General features: G+C 47.5%; 2 protein-coding genes across 5 annotated transcripts in view; one reads left to right on the forward strand and one right to left on the reverse strand.

Annotated features, from left to right (window-relative positions):
- CEP63 (centrosomal protein 63) overlaps positions 1-101 on the reverse strand; it is a 45,217-nt gene extending 45,116 nt beyond the window's left edge. Inside the window, exon 1 of the mRNA XM_053669130.1 lies at positions 18-101. The gene's annotated coding sequence lies outside the window, so the exon portion shown is untranslated. The remainder of the gene's footprint in view (positions 1-17) is intronic.
- Positions 17-7,959, forward strand: ANAPC13 (anaphase promoting complex subunit 13). 4 transcript variants are annotated; one of them, XM_037143858.2, is made up of 3 exons: positions 17-106; positions 2,667-2,792; positions 6,930-7,959. In XM_037143858.2, the coding sequence occupies exons 2-3, from the start codon at positions 2,694-2,696 to the stop codon at positions 7,053-7,055; spliced, it is 225 nt and encodes a 74-aa protein (XP_036999753.1). In that variant the 5' UTR covers positions 17-106; positions 2,667-2,693; the 3' UTR covers positions 7,056-7,959. The 4 variants fall into 4 exon arrangements, with proteins under 4 accessions (XP_036999753.1, XP_053525113.1, XP_053525114.1 ...); XM_053669138.1 differs by having other exon boundaries at positions 44-83; XM_053669139.1 differs by lacking the exon at positions 17-106 and adding an exon at positions 423-523.
- Positions 7,960-13,093: the final 5,134 nt, after the last annotated feature.

Raw genomic sequence — 13,093 nt, forward strand, 5'->3', positions numbered from 1 at the left:
CAAATAGGCTCACTCACATCCGGGGATCGGAGGAAACGGAGTGCAGATGACGTAGTGCCGAGGGTGGGCTCCGGCGGCCGCGGGTACAGCGCCGGGTCGGGTGCCGGTAAGGGTTCTCCGCACCCCTAGCCTAGGTTTTGGAGGGCGGGAACGAGTTCGTTCCACAGCGTCACATTTCCCCCCCAGTCCCATCGGTCGAGGCTGGGTCTTCACTTCATCCGCTTCATCACTGCTCTTACCGCACGCCCGGTCAAGTAGAAAGGAACTTGAGTGGCGGGCTGGGCCATGTTCTTCTCCCGCCACCCTCCCTCTCCGCCCTGCTTCCAACTTGTGTATTTCCAGCCTGGGGCCGGAAGTCGGTTCCGTGCGGCGGCCTCGCACACCTGCACAGATGGTGGTGGCCTGCGAGGGTCATTCCTAGCGAGGAAAAAGGCCTTCTTGCTTTGATCTTGTAACCTTGTATTTACAGAGATGGATAAAAGATGGGAAGGCACGCACCGGTGTCTGAAAAGAGCATGAAAAAGTCAGTGTGACAAACTCCCCAACAGATCCTCCAGTGTGCACGGGGACCAGGGACCCGGCAGGGCGGGTGCCACACTCCGCCTGGGACAGAAACAGGGCCTCCTGCAGGAACCAAGGTTTTTAAGCCGGCTGTGGGTTTAGTTGGGGTGGGGTCGGGGGGCGGGGGAGGTGGTGCACAGGAAGGAGACTGCGTTCCAGGATTAGGACTATCACACACGCGTAAGAAAAGTTTGTCAGGAAACTGGTAGTGGTTAATTCTGTTGAGTGGAGCAAATGCCTGTGACAGTGGCCGCGTCCTGACGTTGCGTCTCATGATGCTTTCCAGCCCCTTAAAAGTGAAAACACCTTAGCACCTAACTTTGGGAATGGGTTGTTTACCCTGATGATCTAATGCCCATGTTAAATTTGGGAGGAAAAATACAGGTTAGTGATGGGGGGAAAGTATGATAGGATTAGAGGTGTTTGAAAGAGTAACGAGTGAAAAACATTGAGGCCAAATTGGGGAGAGAGGTCTTTGATACAAAAGACCTGGTGAAGGAGTCTTTGATACAAAATATACACATAACAGTGGGAGATGATAATACCTGAGCAATCAGTCGGTCACAGAGCGGACCAAATAGGTATTTGGTGGACAAGAAGGAAGTATTTGAGGACAGAATACCCGCCGAAGCTGGAGTGATTTGAGAAAAAAGGAGAATCTGTGTGGGCCTGGGAAAACCAGCAGGTTTTGATCAGTAGAGAAAAGGGAGGAGGGTATCCCCAAAGCCAGAGCATGAAGGGCAAAGGAGTGGCAGCCAGAGAAAGGAATGATCTTGTGAGACAGGGACTCTGGAAATATAACTGGTACTGAGGGTAAGGACCCCTTGTGTGTAAATTTCCCAGACATAGGATCCTTCTTCTTTTGGGCTTTTCACTGGGTAATTCTGGATTAATTTTTGTGTGAAACATCAAGACCTTATCTGGTTCCCTGGTTGCAAAAGTACATGGGTACCTTTTGCTTCAGTTTCACCTCATTCCTTATCGTAGGGGTACAAACTCTTACCCCATCTCAACCTGTATATAATTATTAGCCAAGTATTAGGGCAAGGTTGCAGTCTTACTGTTGGGGACAAGCACAGGCCTATATGAAGGAGTTGGGTTCCACTCCCAAAGATTGTTTCTTGTATGAGACTTCATACTCTAAGAAGTGGGGGTGACTGTGAGTACCTTTGGTGCCATAGACTTCCAGGTCATCAGGAGGGCTGTTTGGTAGCAGGGTGCATGGTACAGTGACACCTGTGATGAAAAATAGCCCATACTTGGAAACAAGGAACCCAAGAGGTATCTTGCAAGCTGAGTACAGCCATTTGGGGAGGGGTGGGAATGAGGAATCAGCCGTAATAAGTAAGCATCTTGACCAGGCATTGATGGGTGTGCAACATTGAAAATCAGAGGAACCCCAAAGGGAAGAAGAATCAAGCTGCATGGCGTCCTGCCACCATTGCTCACCTAGAGGCGCGTCTTCCAGGGCCCGGCCTGAGTGCCTTGAGAAAGGAGGCCTTGTCCTTTGCCAGCTCGGTGGAGGATTTCCATCGGGTCTGCAGTTGGTCAGTCTGTATAACCCAGTTAAATGTTACCTCAGTATGTTCATTTAGCTTCTTAGCCTAAGAATGCCAATATTAGAGCCAAGGCAGATGGCGACTCTTGTAAAAATGGTGCAGGAAAGGCTAGAGGAAACAGAGAGCAGACTTGGTTGTGAGTCAGGGATTCATCAAAGGCATCCTGAACAGGAAAAGGTGAAAGTGCAAGTTAGGAGAGAAGAGCTACATTCTAGATGTTTTATGGCGTCGTAACAAAGGACCTCAGATATATTGCCTTCCTGTCACACTGTTTAACACTGGTTTGTCAGCTGGGCTGTGTCTGATGTCACATGTATACTGCAAAACATCCGTCACCAGAAGGGAGAGGAGGAGTAGAGTGGGGAAAGAGAGGAGGGACTGTGATCATAGAAATAGGTTGTTGCCGGACCCAGGTGAGATGAGTCTTTCTCAGGGTGGGACTGTGCCAAAAGACACATCCAGGCTGAAGAGCCTGGGAAATCCTGGTGCTGGGTTACAACACCTCCTGGGTCTTTATGTGTTCGAAATAACCTCTTTGGCTTACAGATTTGACAATATTGAAGCTGCAGGAAAATGGACAGTGAAGTACAGAGAGATGGGAGGATCTTGGATTTGATCGACGATGCTTGGCGAGAAGATAAGCTGCCTTATGAGGATGTTGCAATACCACTGGTAGGCTGTGATCGGCTCTGGGGCTGATGGGTTAAAGGGGTGACCTGGTGGGCCTTGTAAAGGTAAAGCATCAATGCACAAATAAACTAGTAGAGCAAAGCAATGAAAGCTATGGAGTCCACTAACTTGAGAAGCTTCAGGAGAGCATCTAGTCTCCATTTGAAGAAAAATGTGGGTCAGAGAGCTGACGTGACCAGCTCAGGTAGGGGTCATTTCAGGACTGGAACCCAGGTCTTCTGAGTCATTATGTCAAGTGCACCAAAGCCAGTAAGCCAATAATGAGAGTTCAGTGCATCAGGCCAGGAAGGCTACAAAGCTGTGGCATATAAGCCATGCAGTATTTCTTACTTCCCTACCTGTGGCTTGTCAGTCATTTTTAAAAGCTCACATTCTCGGAACACACACCTGTCCTAAGTTCCCTGGAAAATCTTCAAAAGATATCTGGCTTGTCTTCTTTTGCCTTTAGACCAACAGTCTCCTGGAATACGCTCTTCTGCTGTCTGGGAAACTGCTCTGCAAGGAGTCTGTTAAACCTTATGTCGTCAGTGGTCTAGAAGTTTTGCTTGTGTACTTGCTTATTGAATACCCCATTTGTGTCACAGAGGCCTGGAAAGGACACAGAGCCCAGACACCAGGGGCTGTTTTTCTTTAGAACGTGCTGGCTGGCCCGGGAAGAGCTGTTACTAAGACAGAGCTCGCAGATGAACCGCCGCCCTGTTACAGAGAGAGACTTCGGTTCACCTACACTCTCACTGAAGAATAAGAGATGATAATGTGTTCAGTGAGTAACACACACATCAAATAATAAGCCAGAGCTTAGTTCAAGTTTAGAAAAATAGTCAAAAAAGAGAGTGTAATGAGAAATACAGCTGAGACTTGGTGAGCACCAGTTTTCTGCCACAGACTAAGGCTGAAATTTGATGTGCATCATCGCTGATCTTGAATCAGCTTTGCCAGGGCGGTGGTGGTGTCCCCATTTTCCGGGAGGGAAGTAGGATCACAGAGGGGAACTTGCCCAGGGCTGGGTATCTGAGGAATTGGACTTCACGCCTAGGTGTGCGAGGCTCCAGACCCTGTCCTATAAACTTTGGTTTCTTTCATCCCACAAGCATCATAATAATCATGATAATTGCTTATTTATATGTGTTACCTCTCTAGACCTCCAGCAGCTAGATTATGTGACGGATTATGTGAGCATAAGATAGAGTGTTGGCCCTTGGGGCATGTGTGTGTGTGTATGGGGGGGGGTCTACGAGGTAACACATAGACATAAACAATTATAATAATAATAAGGGTTCTAAGTGGGGGTCGTGAATGGCCACCATAATATAGGAAGTGGCTCATTGCCTGGTGGGCATCAGGAAAGGCCTCAGAGAGAATGTAATGTTTAAGCTTGTTATAAAGGAGGGCCCGAAGTTTCCTGGGGGTGGGCAAGGGCACCCCAGCAGTGGGGATACATTTGCAGAGGCTCAGAGCTGTCAGCATCTTCAGGGAGAGTGAGGTGTTCAGTGTGGATGGAGAATATGTTTGTCAGGGAAGGTCGGCGCGAAAATTCAGCTTGGACTAGGTTTTGAGAGGAACGTTTGATACTGTACTTGGACCTCATCCTGGGCATACTCAGGCGGGAATGGTCTTCGGAATCGAAGTCTGCCATGCTTAAAATCAGGCTTTGGAAAATCAGGTTGGCAGTATTATCACAGAATATCTGCCATGAAGAAAGGGGCAAGTGACAGGGCTGAGAGACCAGTGAGGAGACCATTAGGCAAGGGAGAAGGGTCTGGACATACTTGGCAGGATTTGGGGACCATTTGTGTGGTGGGGGACGAAGGAGAGGGAGACGGCAACACTGACTCCCAGGCTGCAGCCTGGCCCTGCCATACTCCACATATTTTCCCTTGTCTTGTGATGCTAAGGCATTGTGCGTATCAGTTAGCTTTTGGGGCTGCCTAACAAGTCACCCTGAAACCTAGTGGCGGAAAACAGTAGCTAATTACTTCTGTGATTTTGTAGCTCAGCTGACAGGTCTCGGTCAGCTTGGCTGCTCCCTGCTGGACTTGCTTGCGTTCTGCAGTCAGCCAGAGGGCTAGCTGGAGGCTGGGTAACTCAGGACGCTTCCTCCCTCTGGCAGTTATGCAGGCTGTGAGCTGGGGTGATGAGGTGGCTGGGCCACAGTCTCTCATCCACGAGACGAGCCCCAACTTCGCATGGCCGTCTCGGGGTCCAGAGCACCATCGGAGCACACCGCAGGCTTCCTGGCCAGTCCCCATCCAAGACTGGGGAAATAGACTGCCTTTCCTTTTAATAAGAGTAGCTGCAAAGAATTGTGGACATTTTTACAATATGCCATAATAGATGATTACGTTTATGATACTGTTTTCCAGGCACATATGCAATTTTATATGTTGGCCTTCATTGCCAAGAGTCAACAGTGACCAAATGGAAGACATTATTTAGAATGCATGTCCCAGATGGGGTGACATTCAGCAAAGTCGCCTGCCTCTGAATTAAATAACTTATTAAGCAAGGGCTTGTTTATGCTTTGTCAGCTCTAACTAATCATCGGAACAAACTTTCACTTCAAGTTTGAGTGTACTATTGCTTTACAACAAATGGTAGTTATTTCAATTTGTACAAGTATGTTTGAATTTCAGTCATAACACTTGTAGAGCAAGAAGATATATGTGATTAAAATATATATATGTCATATTATAAATCATTTTATGTATACTGAACATAATTCTAAAGGAGAAAAACATTATTCATAAACTGTAAATTGGAATCCATTGGAAAATCCTAAGTCTGGATATTGAATAAAAGGTTGCTAACCCTAAAAAATGTATAAATTCAGGTAATTAAAAAGAAATACATCTCTGCCTGGTGTAGCTCAGTAGATTGAACACGGGCCTGCGAACCAAAGGATCATGGTTCGATTCCCACTCAGGGCACATGCCTGGGTTGCAGGCCAGTTCCCAGCGGAGGAAGCATGAGAGGCAACCATACATTGATGTTTCTCTCCCTGTCTCCTTCCCTCCCCCTCTAAAGATAAATAAAGAAAATCTTTAAAAAAAGATTAAAGAAAAAAAGAAATACATTGGTATCAGTGAACTCTGATACAAAGCAGAGTCCTGGTAGTAATAAATTTAAATTTGAAATGTAAGGGAACTTTGTTAAAAATTCTCACCACATACACAAAAATGGTAACTATGTGAGGTGATGGATGTGTTAACTAAACTTATTGTAACTTTTATAATATATATGTATCAAATCATCACATTGTACACCTTAAATTTACAGAATATTGTGTGGAAATTAAATCTCAGTAGAGCTGGGCAGAAAAATATATTTATATGAAATTATTCCAGATTCTACACTAAGTGTGGCCCGTGATGTACCAGTTTAAGGAAATGCCGGCAGGGTGTGAATAGGTCATTTGCCATGTTTTATGTTGCCCTGCTCCACCACTAGGGGGTGGTCTCATCTCGCATTACATTTTCACAGCTCCCCACTTAGCTCCGTTATAATCTAGGCATGCAGGGTGCAGGATAGTTTTTTAATACATTTCTTGTGCTTAAGGACTGTGCCAGCGAAAGTGATGTTCTATTAAAGTACCTTCCCCCGCCAAGAAAAAACACAGTATTGGCTCTCCTCAGCTCTCCCAGCCACTGCGAATAATAGCAAATACTCCTTGAGCAGGGGGTGCCCCACGCAGTGCGGAGCACTTGTTCCGAATTACCGCACTCAGTCTCACAGCCCTCCTCCGAGGTGGTGGCTCCCTTGCCCTCAGTTCCAAAGAGGAAACGAAAGCTCCAAGGGTTCGAAATCCTCACCTGAGTCCCCTAGCAAGCAGTAGAGTCGTGGCCTCGGAGCCCGGTGGCTTCTGGAAGCTTGTGCCCTTGGCCTTCTGCCACACTGCCTCCTGCACAACAGCCACAAGGCCGCCAGTCCTCTCTGGAGAGGACCCGAGCGATAACTCACCACCTCCTCGCGTCTCCATGTCCTGGCTCTTCCTCTGGGACACACGTGTCAATCGGGCTGCCTGCTTCTAGGAACTCGGGTTTTAATCCTACACGCTCGGTTGTACGGAGTTTGTTAATGTACAGGATGCTGTTGTCCTGAATGTCCCTCGTGTGTTTTCAGAATGAGCTTCCTGAACCTGAACAGGACAACGGCGGCACCACGGAATCCGTTAAAGAACAGGAGATGAAGTGGACCGACCTGGCCCTGCAGTACCTGCACGAGAACGTCCCCCCCGTGGGGAACTGACACCTGGCTCCCTTCTCGTGGATGAATTTTTAAAAAAATATGTAGATACAGAAGGTTTTCTTTTAGTCCCCCAATTCAGATCTTTTAGTGATAGGTCAGCACTCAAAAATGTACACCCACTTAGTTTGTGGCAGCAAAGTGCAATCTGCAAATACTCACCAGAATGAGGAACTGGTTGCAATTTCTCAGGAATGCAGAATATTTGGCTCTTTGAACCTAAAGTTCTTCATTCCTGAGCTTGTGTTTGAATATATTTGGTTAAACATTTGCCTTTAACCCTAACTTTGCTTTACTTATCAGAGTTTAACAGTTCCCAACTGCTTGTATGTGTCCTGTGACAGGCGATAGGAGACACGTCAGGGAAGGCTTAGAAAGAGGAAGCCAACACAGGGAGAATCGCCAGCTTCTCCTGCTCCCCCTTAGAGAAGCTGCCTGAGTGGGTGTGTGGGGAGCCTGGCAACGTGAAGGTGTTTGGAAGCAAATTCACCGACTGCCGACTGCCGGGATTCCTGAGACTCCCTGTGATGTTTTCAAACTTTGGGTCCATTAATAAATTAAAGAGTATCTGACAGTTCCCTCTACTTTCCCTACCACTTTTGATGTTTCTAGAAGGGCTCTGGTTGGCTGGAAGGACTGCTAGTTTTATCCAGTAATGGGACTTATCTTCCCAAAGCCCTTTGAGACGTAACAAAACACTGTGGAGTCAACATTTAGTTACACAGTTGTATGAGAACTTGTGTTTTGCAAAACATGTTTATCTCCTAGAATTGTTTGCCTTAGTTAATTGGTGTCTGTCTTTTTCTCTCTCCAGATGGTAAACTATGGGAGGAGACCCCGGCTTATACTTTTATATCCATCATTGAAAAACTGAAAACCCTGAATAATTGAAATCTCTGTTATCTTATGTTAATGGCTCTTTCTCTTTACCTGGCTTTTAGGAGGAAAAGTATATCACAAAACTAGTGAGCTGATTTTAGGGCTGCGGTGATAACACTGTAGCAACTCTCCTGTAATCCAGGTACATCCAGGCTAATGGAGATCCCTGTGTATCAGTGGTTTGCTGAGAAGTCATTCAGCTCAGAACAAAAGCACCAAGACACCAGTCCTTCAGATAACTAAAAACAATAGAAAAGAGAATTACAATGTTTAGAAAAAAAGTTTATAACAAGAGAAAGCTTTTCAAAAAAAAATTAAAGTACCTAGAATGTTCTTCCACATTCTAGTTAAATGAGGGTTTTACTACAACTTTATATGTGGTATGTCACATCTAAGATACTGACATCTATTTAACAACAGCCCTGGCTGCTGTGGCTCAGTAGATTGAGCACAGGCATGTGAACCAAAGGGTCACTGGTTCTATTCCTAGTCAGGGCATATGCCTGAGTTGCGGGCCAGGTACCCAGTAGGGGGCACGTGAGAGGCAACCACACACTGATGTTTCTCTCCCTCCCTAAATGAAATCCTAAAAAAAAACCCAGCAGATGTTCCTACGAATCCAGCCTTGCTTGTGGGTCCAGCCTTTCCCAGGATTGTTGGTAGACCCATGAAACAAAAGTTGTCTTGATTTTCAACTGAATCAGTATGATACCTAAAAGGTAGACAGCATCTGTTGGTTTATCTGCTTGTCTTATTACCCTCATCTGAGAACTGTCCACTCGCCCAGTTTGTGACGTGTGAGATGGCAGAATCAGATTCCTGTGATTTCCAATTGTGACATTCTGGGAAGAAAAAATAGAGGATGTCACTTAGGTTGAGTTCCTAGAAGCAAAGCCTGAGGCACTTCCTTGTGCAAAGGATTTTATCGAGGTTGTGCTCAGGAGAAAGCTGTGAGGTTAGCAGGATGGGGTGGGGGTGGGGAGGCAAAGATGAGGCTTCAGCTGAAGTCTGGCCTCTGGCAGATCCCACAGGGGCTATGGAAAGTGCACCGAGAGTTTTCCCACTTGAGACCAGAGAGGCTAGACCTTTGTGCTCCGAGTGCTGTAGGTTGATCATTGTGTCCCTCCATCCCCCAGGGAGGGCATTACCTCTCAGGCATGGCCACAGGGTGTGACTCCTGAGAACAGGGCAGCTCTTGAGCTCTTACACAAGCAAGCCCAGTAGCCAGGGAACTGGCACAGAGCAGGGGGGGGCGCATCTGGACCCCCAACAGTGACACAAATATGAGGTGTGACTGGGGGACCTGATTCTGATGGCCCCCAATTCAGGGGAATTATGGGAAGACCTTCTGATAAATAGCTTCTATAGCACATATTTTGAAATTTAATTTTGTTTCTGAATTTTAGCCACTCTCCAAGGTAGTGGCCGGGCCATGTGAGCTGTATGCAGCACAAAGCAGACATGTTCAAAAGCCAGCCTGCCCCTTGTTTGGGAGGCAGGGAAGTGGGGGAGAGAAGAAGCCTCTTTGGAGTAGTAGAAAGTGGTGTCCCAGACTGAGGGACATGGTGAACTTCAGAGTCGAAGTTTGAGGGTTGCCCAAAGGAGACCTGAAGCCCAACACCAAGTCTTCCAGCCAACACAGAGACCCTGATGCCCTGAAGCCCAACACCAAGTCCTCCAGCCGACACAGAGACCCTGATGCCCTGAAGCCCAACACCAAGTCTTCCAGCCGACACAGAGACCCTGATGCCCTGAAGCCCAACACCAAGTCCTCCAGCCGACACAGAGACCCTGATGCCCTGAAGCCCAACACCACGTCCTCCAGCCGACACAGAGACCCTGATGCCCTGAAGCCCAACACCAAGTCCTCCAGCCAACACAGAGACCCTGATGCCCTGAAGCCCAACACCAAGTCCTCCAGCCGACACAGAGACCCTGATGCCCTGAAGCCCAACACCAAGTCTTCCAGCCGACACAGAGACCCTGATGCCCTGAAGCCCAACACCAAGTCCTCCAGCCGACACAGAGACCCTGATGCCTTGGAGCCACCACCTCCTTCCAGGGCGCCTCGGAGTTGGCAGTGAGGATTGCGGCAGCGACCCAGACGGAGTGAAGTGCAGAGATCCTTGCACACCTTCCAGATCAACTGTGAGCATCCTAAATGCTTGTGAGACCCAAAGAGAAGAACAGAACACTCTGGTGACCACAGATTTAATTTCTGCTTCAGCACAGCACAGTGAGGCCAAAAAGATTGAAGAAAATGTGGTATTTCTTGACTCCCCCTTGAGTTTTCAAGCCAGTATCTGGAGGATAGGTAGGAGTGGCCAGGGGGATATAGTTGGTGGGATGAGGGGGGATTGTGGAGAGGGCACTGCAGAGCTGGGAGCTGGAACTAGCACCACAAGCGAGGTGGGTGGACGGCCGGAGGAGTTGGGGGTGTCCTGATCAGATTGTATTTTATATTTTTAAATGTAAGTCACTGGTTTTGAGCAGGCAGGAATAGAAGTGGGAGGACAGCTTTGCATTGGCTCAGGTGAGAGGGGACGGTAGCTTGGACCAGAAGATGGAGATGGAAGTAGAGGAACTTGGAATAGCGCTTACAGGTAGAATTGTCCGGACGAGCCCCGTGAGAGGCGTATTCATGAGGACGGCACCCTGCGTCCGTTTGTGTGGTTCTAAAGACACTTGAGTGCCCAGTGTGAACCCTGCCTCGTGACCCAGGGGTGAATTCTCTGAACCAGGCACAGGGCTCCAGATGGAGCCTCTGTCCTCTGGAAGCAGGATCTGGGTCCGGGAGCTGCCTGCCCATCCTTTGAAGCCCAAATAAGACCCGTTTGTAAATACTGTAGTAACAGACCCACCTTTAAATAATACAGTAACAATAACAAAGGTTAACCGAATGCTTCTGTGTGTCTTAGACACATGATTTCTGGCCCTCGTGTCTACTTTGAAGGTGGATATTTTCATCCTAGGTGATCAGGAGATAGCAACTTAAAAGTAAATGGTATGTTCCCAGATAAAAGACTCAGTCTAAGTCACACTGTAAGTGGATTCCAGTGTAGTCTGTCTGATCCCAAACCCACGTCCTCTCCCTGGACTACGTGACCTCCCCATAAAGCCTTCTGTGACCACTCCATTCTGAAATGGGAAGAAAATTGTATCACAACATCGAGAACTTCAAAATGTTGACCTTGTTTCTATAGTTGAGATAAAGAATCATTTTTATTAGGAACCCAGGAGTCACACAACATTTAAAAATTTAACCTAGTACCAAACCCATATATAACTCATAACTAGTAGTATGAATCATATTGTTGTCACTGGTTTGTATACAAGGTTAAATCCTCAGGGTGTATTTTCTGATTTTGGTACATTGAGAATGTCATTGAGAATAGACAGTTCAGTGTCAATGCTAGTTAGCATCCTGCCAGCAGGGGGCGCTCAATTCCTGTAAGACAGGGACTTGCTGGCAGACCTTAGTAAATTTGAAACTGAACATACGGAATAAATGTCTTGCTTCGAAGTGATTCTGCATAGGTGAATCCCTGGGAATCTGGCCACCCGCCCTGGGGCCAGGCAGCTCACCTAGTGGGCTCCTCACCCAAGCTCCATAGGAGGCTAAGTGAGGGCACCTGGAAGGCAAGGGCAATTCAGAAATTTGCTGTCCTGTGACCCCAACTTACATTCTTGGGGCTGGGGACTGTCATTAAGGTTTTCCCCAGGTCTTTGTGTGAAGTCATTTAGATAATGTAGGCACCATCCTGAATGACTGTTTCTCCAAGGCCTCCTTTTCTGATTTGACCCTGCCCTACCCAAGGTTAAATTCCCAAGTTCCTTCACTCCATAGTCCATCATTGAGCTCCTGTGGAAACAGTGGGGAGTTAGGGGCTGACACAGAAAAGGAAATGTCACTCATTTCTGCATTCATTGGTTGATTCTTGAACGTGCCTGGACCAGAGATGTAACCCACAACCTTGGCGTAAGGGGATGGTCATAATCCTCCAACCAACTGAGCTACCCAACCAGGGCCCAAATGGGTAGTTAAGGAAGCTTCATGTCTGTGGTCTTCCTGCCCCCAAGTAATGACCTTGGCCAGTAAGGACTGGCTTTGGGAGCCTGCAACCTGGGTAGTCATATGATCCCACGCTAAGAAGGACCGGCTCTTGCTATTTTGAGCTCTCAATCATTTTTGACTAAGGGACCCACGTTTTCATTTCATATTGTGCCTCCAAAATTATGTTGCTGGTCCTTAATCCACAGTAACCATCTGTAGAGGTTCCCTGCCGAATGGTAACTAACTCAACCCAGCTAATGCCCTCACCTTGGGCCTGAGAATCCAAGACACTGTGAGCACTGTCCTTCAGGGTGGGGCAGACCTCCAGGCTCACTGCAGCGTCCCGAAATTCAGCAGGTGCCGAAATTGTTTCCAGGGTTTGACTGAGTCCTGTGTAATTCCTGCCACTGGAACGCTAGTGTAACTGACCCGTGGGGAAGAGGGCAGGGGTGGAGGTGCTGGAAGTGCAAGACGAATTTGGTGAACAACTAAGAGAATCCGAAGCACAGTTATCACCCAACCCCAGGGCATGTCCTTGCCTGAATTTTATTTGGGTCTTAAATCAACTACCATATGAACCTGCATTCTGTCCCCCTGGGTATAGCAGTGAAGTTGTCTCAGGACAGCCTCCGACCAAATTGAGACGCCAGAAGCACAGTTACAGAACTGGGAACAGTGGGCAACGCATTAGTTTACAAAGGGTTTCTCTACCTGGGTTTTACTTTACTGTGTTGAACCATAGAGGGGAAAAAACATTTTTATAGGTCGAAAATTGTCAGTTACAATTTCCTATGTTCTTAGCTAATTTTATTCTTACCCAGAGCCAGCTGAGCACATATACACACAAGCACAGAGACATACACACAACATACAAGAACCAGATTTGATGGGTGGAGAATTTGAAAACAACCAAATGACTCGAAAGGAAGTGAGGGAGGTGGGTGTATAAACCCATCCCAGTTATTCCATGCCGTCCCTGGTGACTCAGATGCCCTTTCTCATGGTGCCACCACCCAAGGGCAAAAGGGGTTTTCCTCTGCCCGTGCCACAGCCCTGCCTCCAGTCTCTCGGCATCTCCACTGTGCTCCTTCCTGCCTTCATCTGCGAC

Source organism: Artibeus jamaicensis, unplaced genomic scaffold, assembly GCF_021234435.1.
Source record: "Artibeus jamaicensis isolate MK-2021 breed Jamaican fruit bat unplaced genomic scaffold, CSHL_Jam_final contig_519, whole genome shotgun sequence".
Classification (NCBI taxonomy): Eukaryota; Metazoa; Chordata; class Mammalia; order Chiroptera; family Phyllostomidae; genus Artibeus; species Artibeus jamaicensis.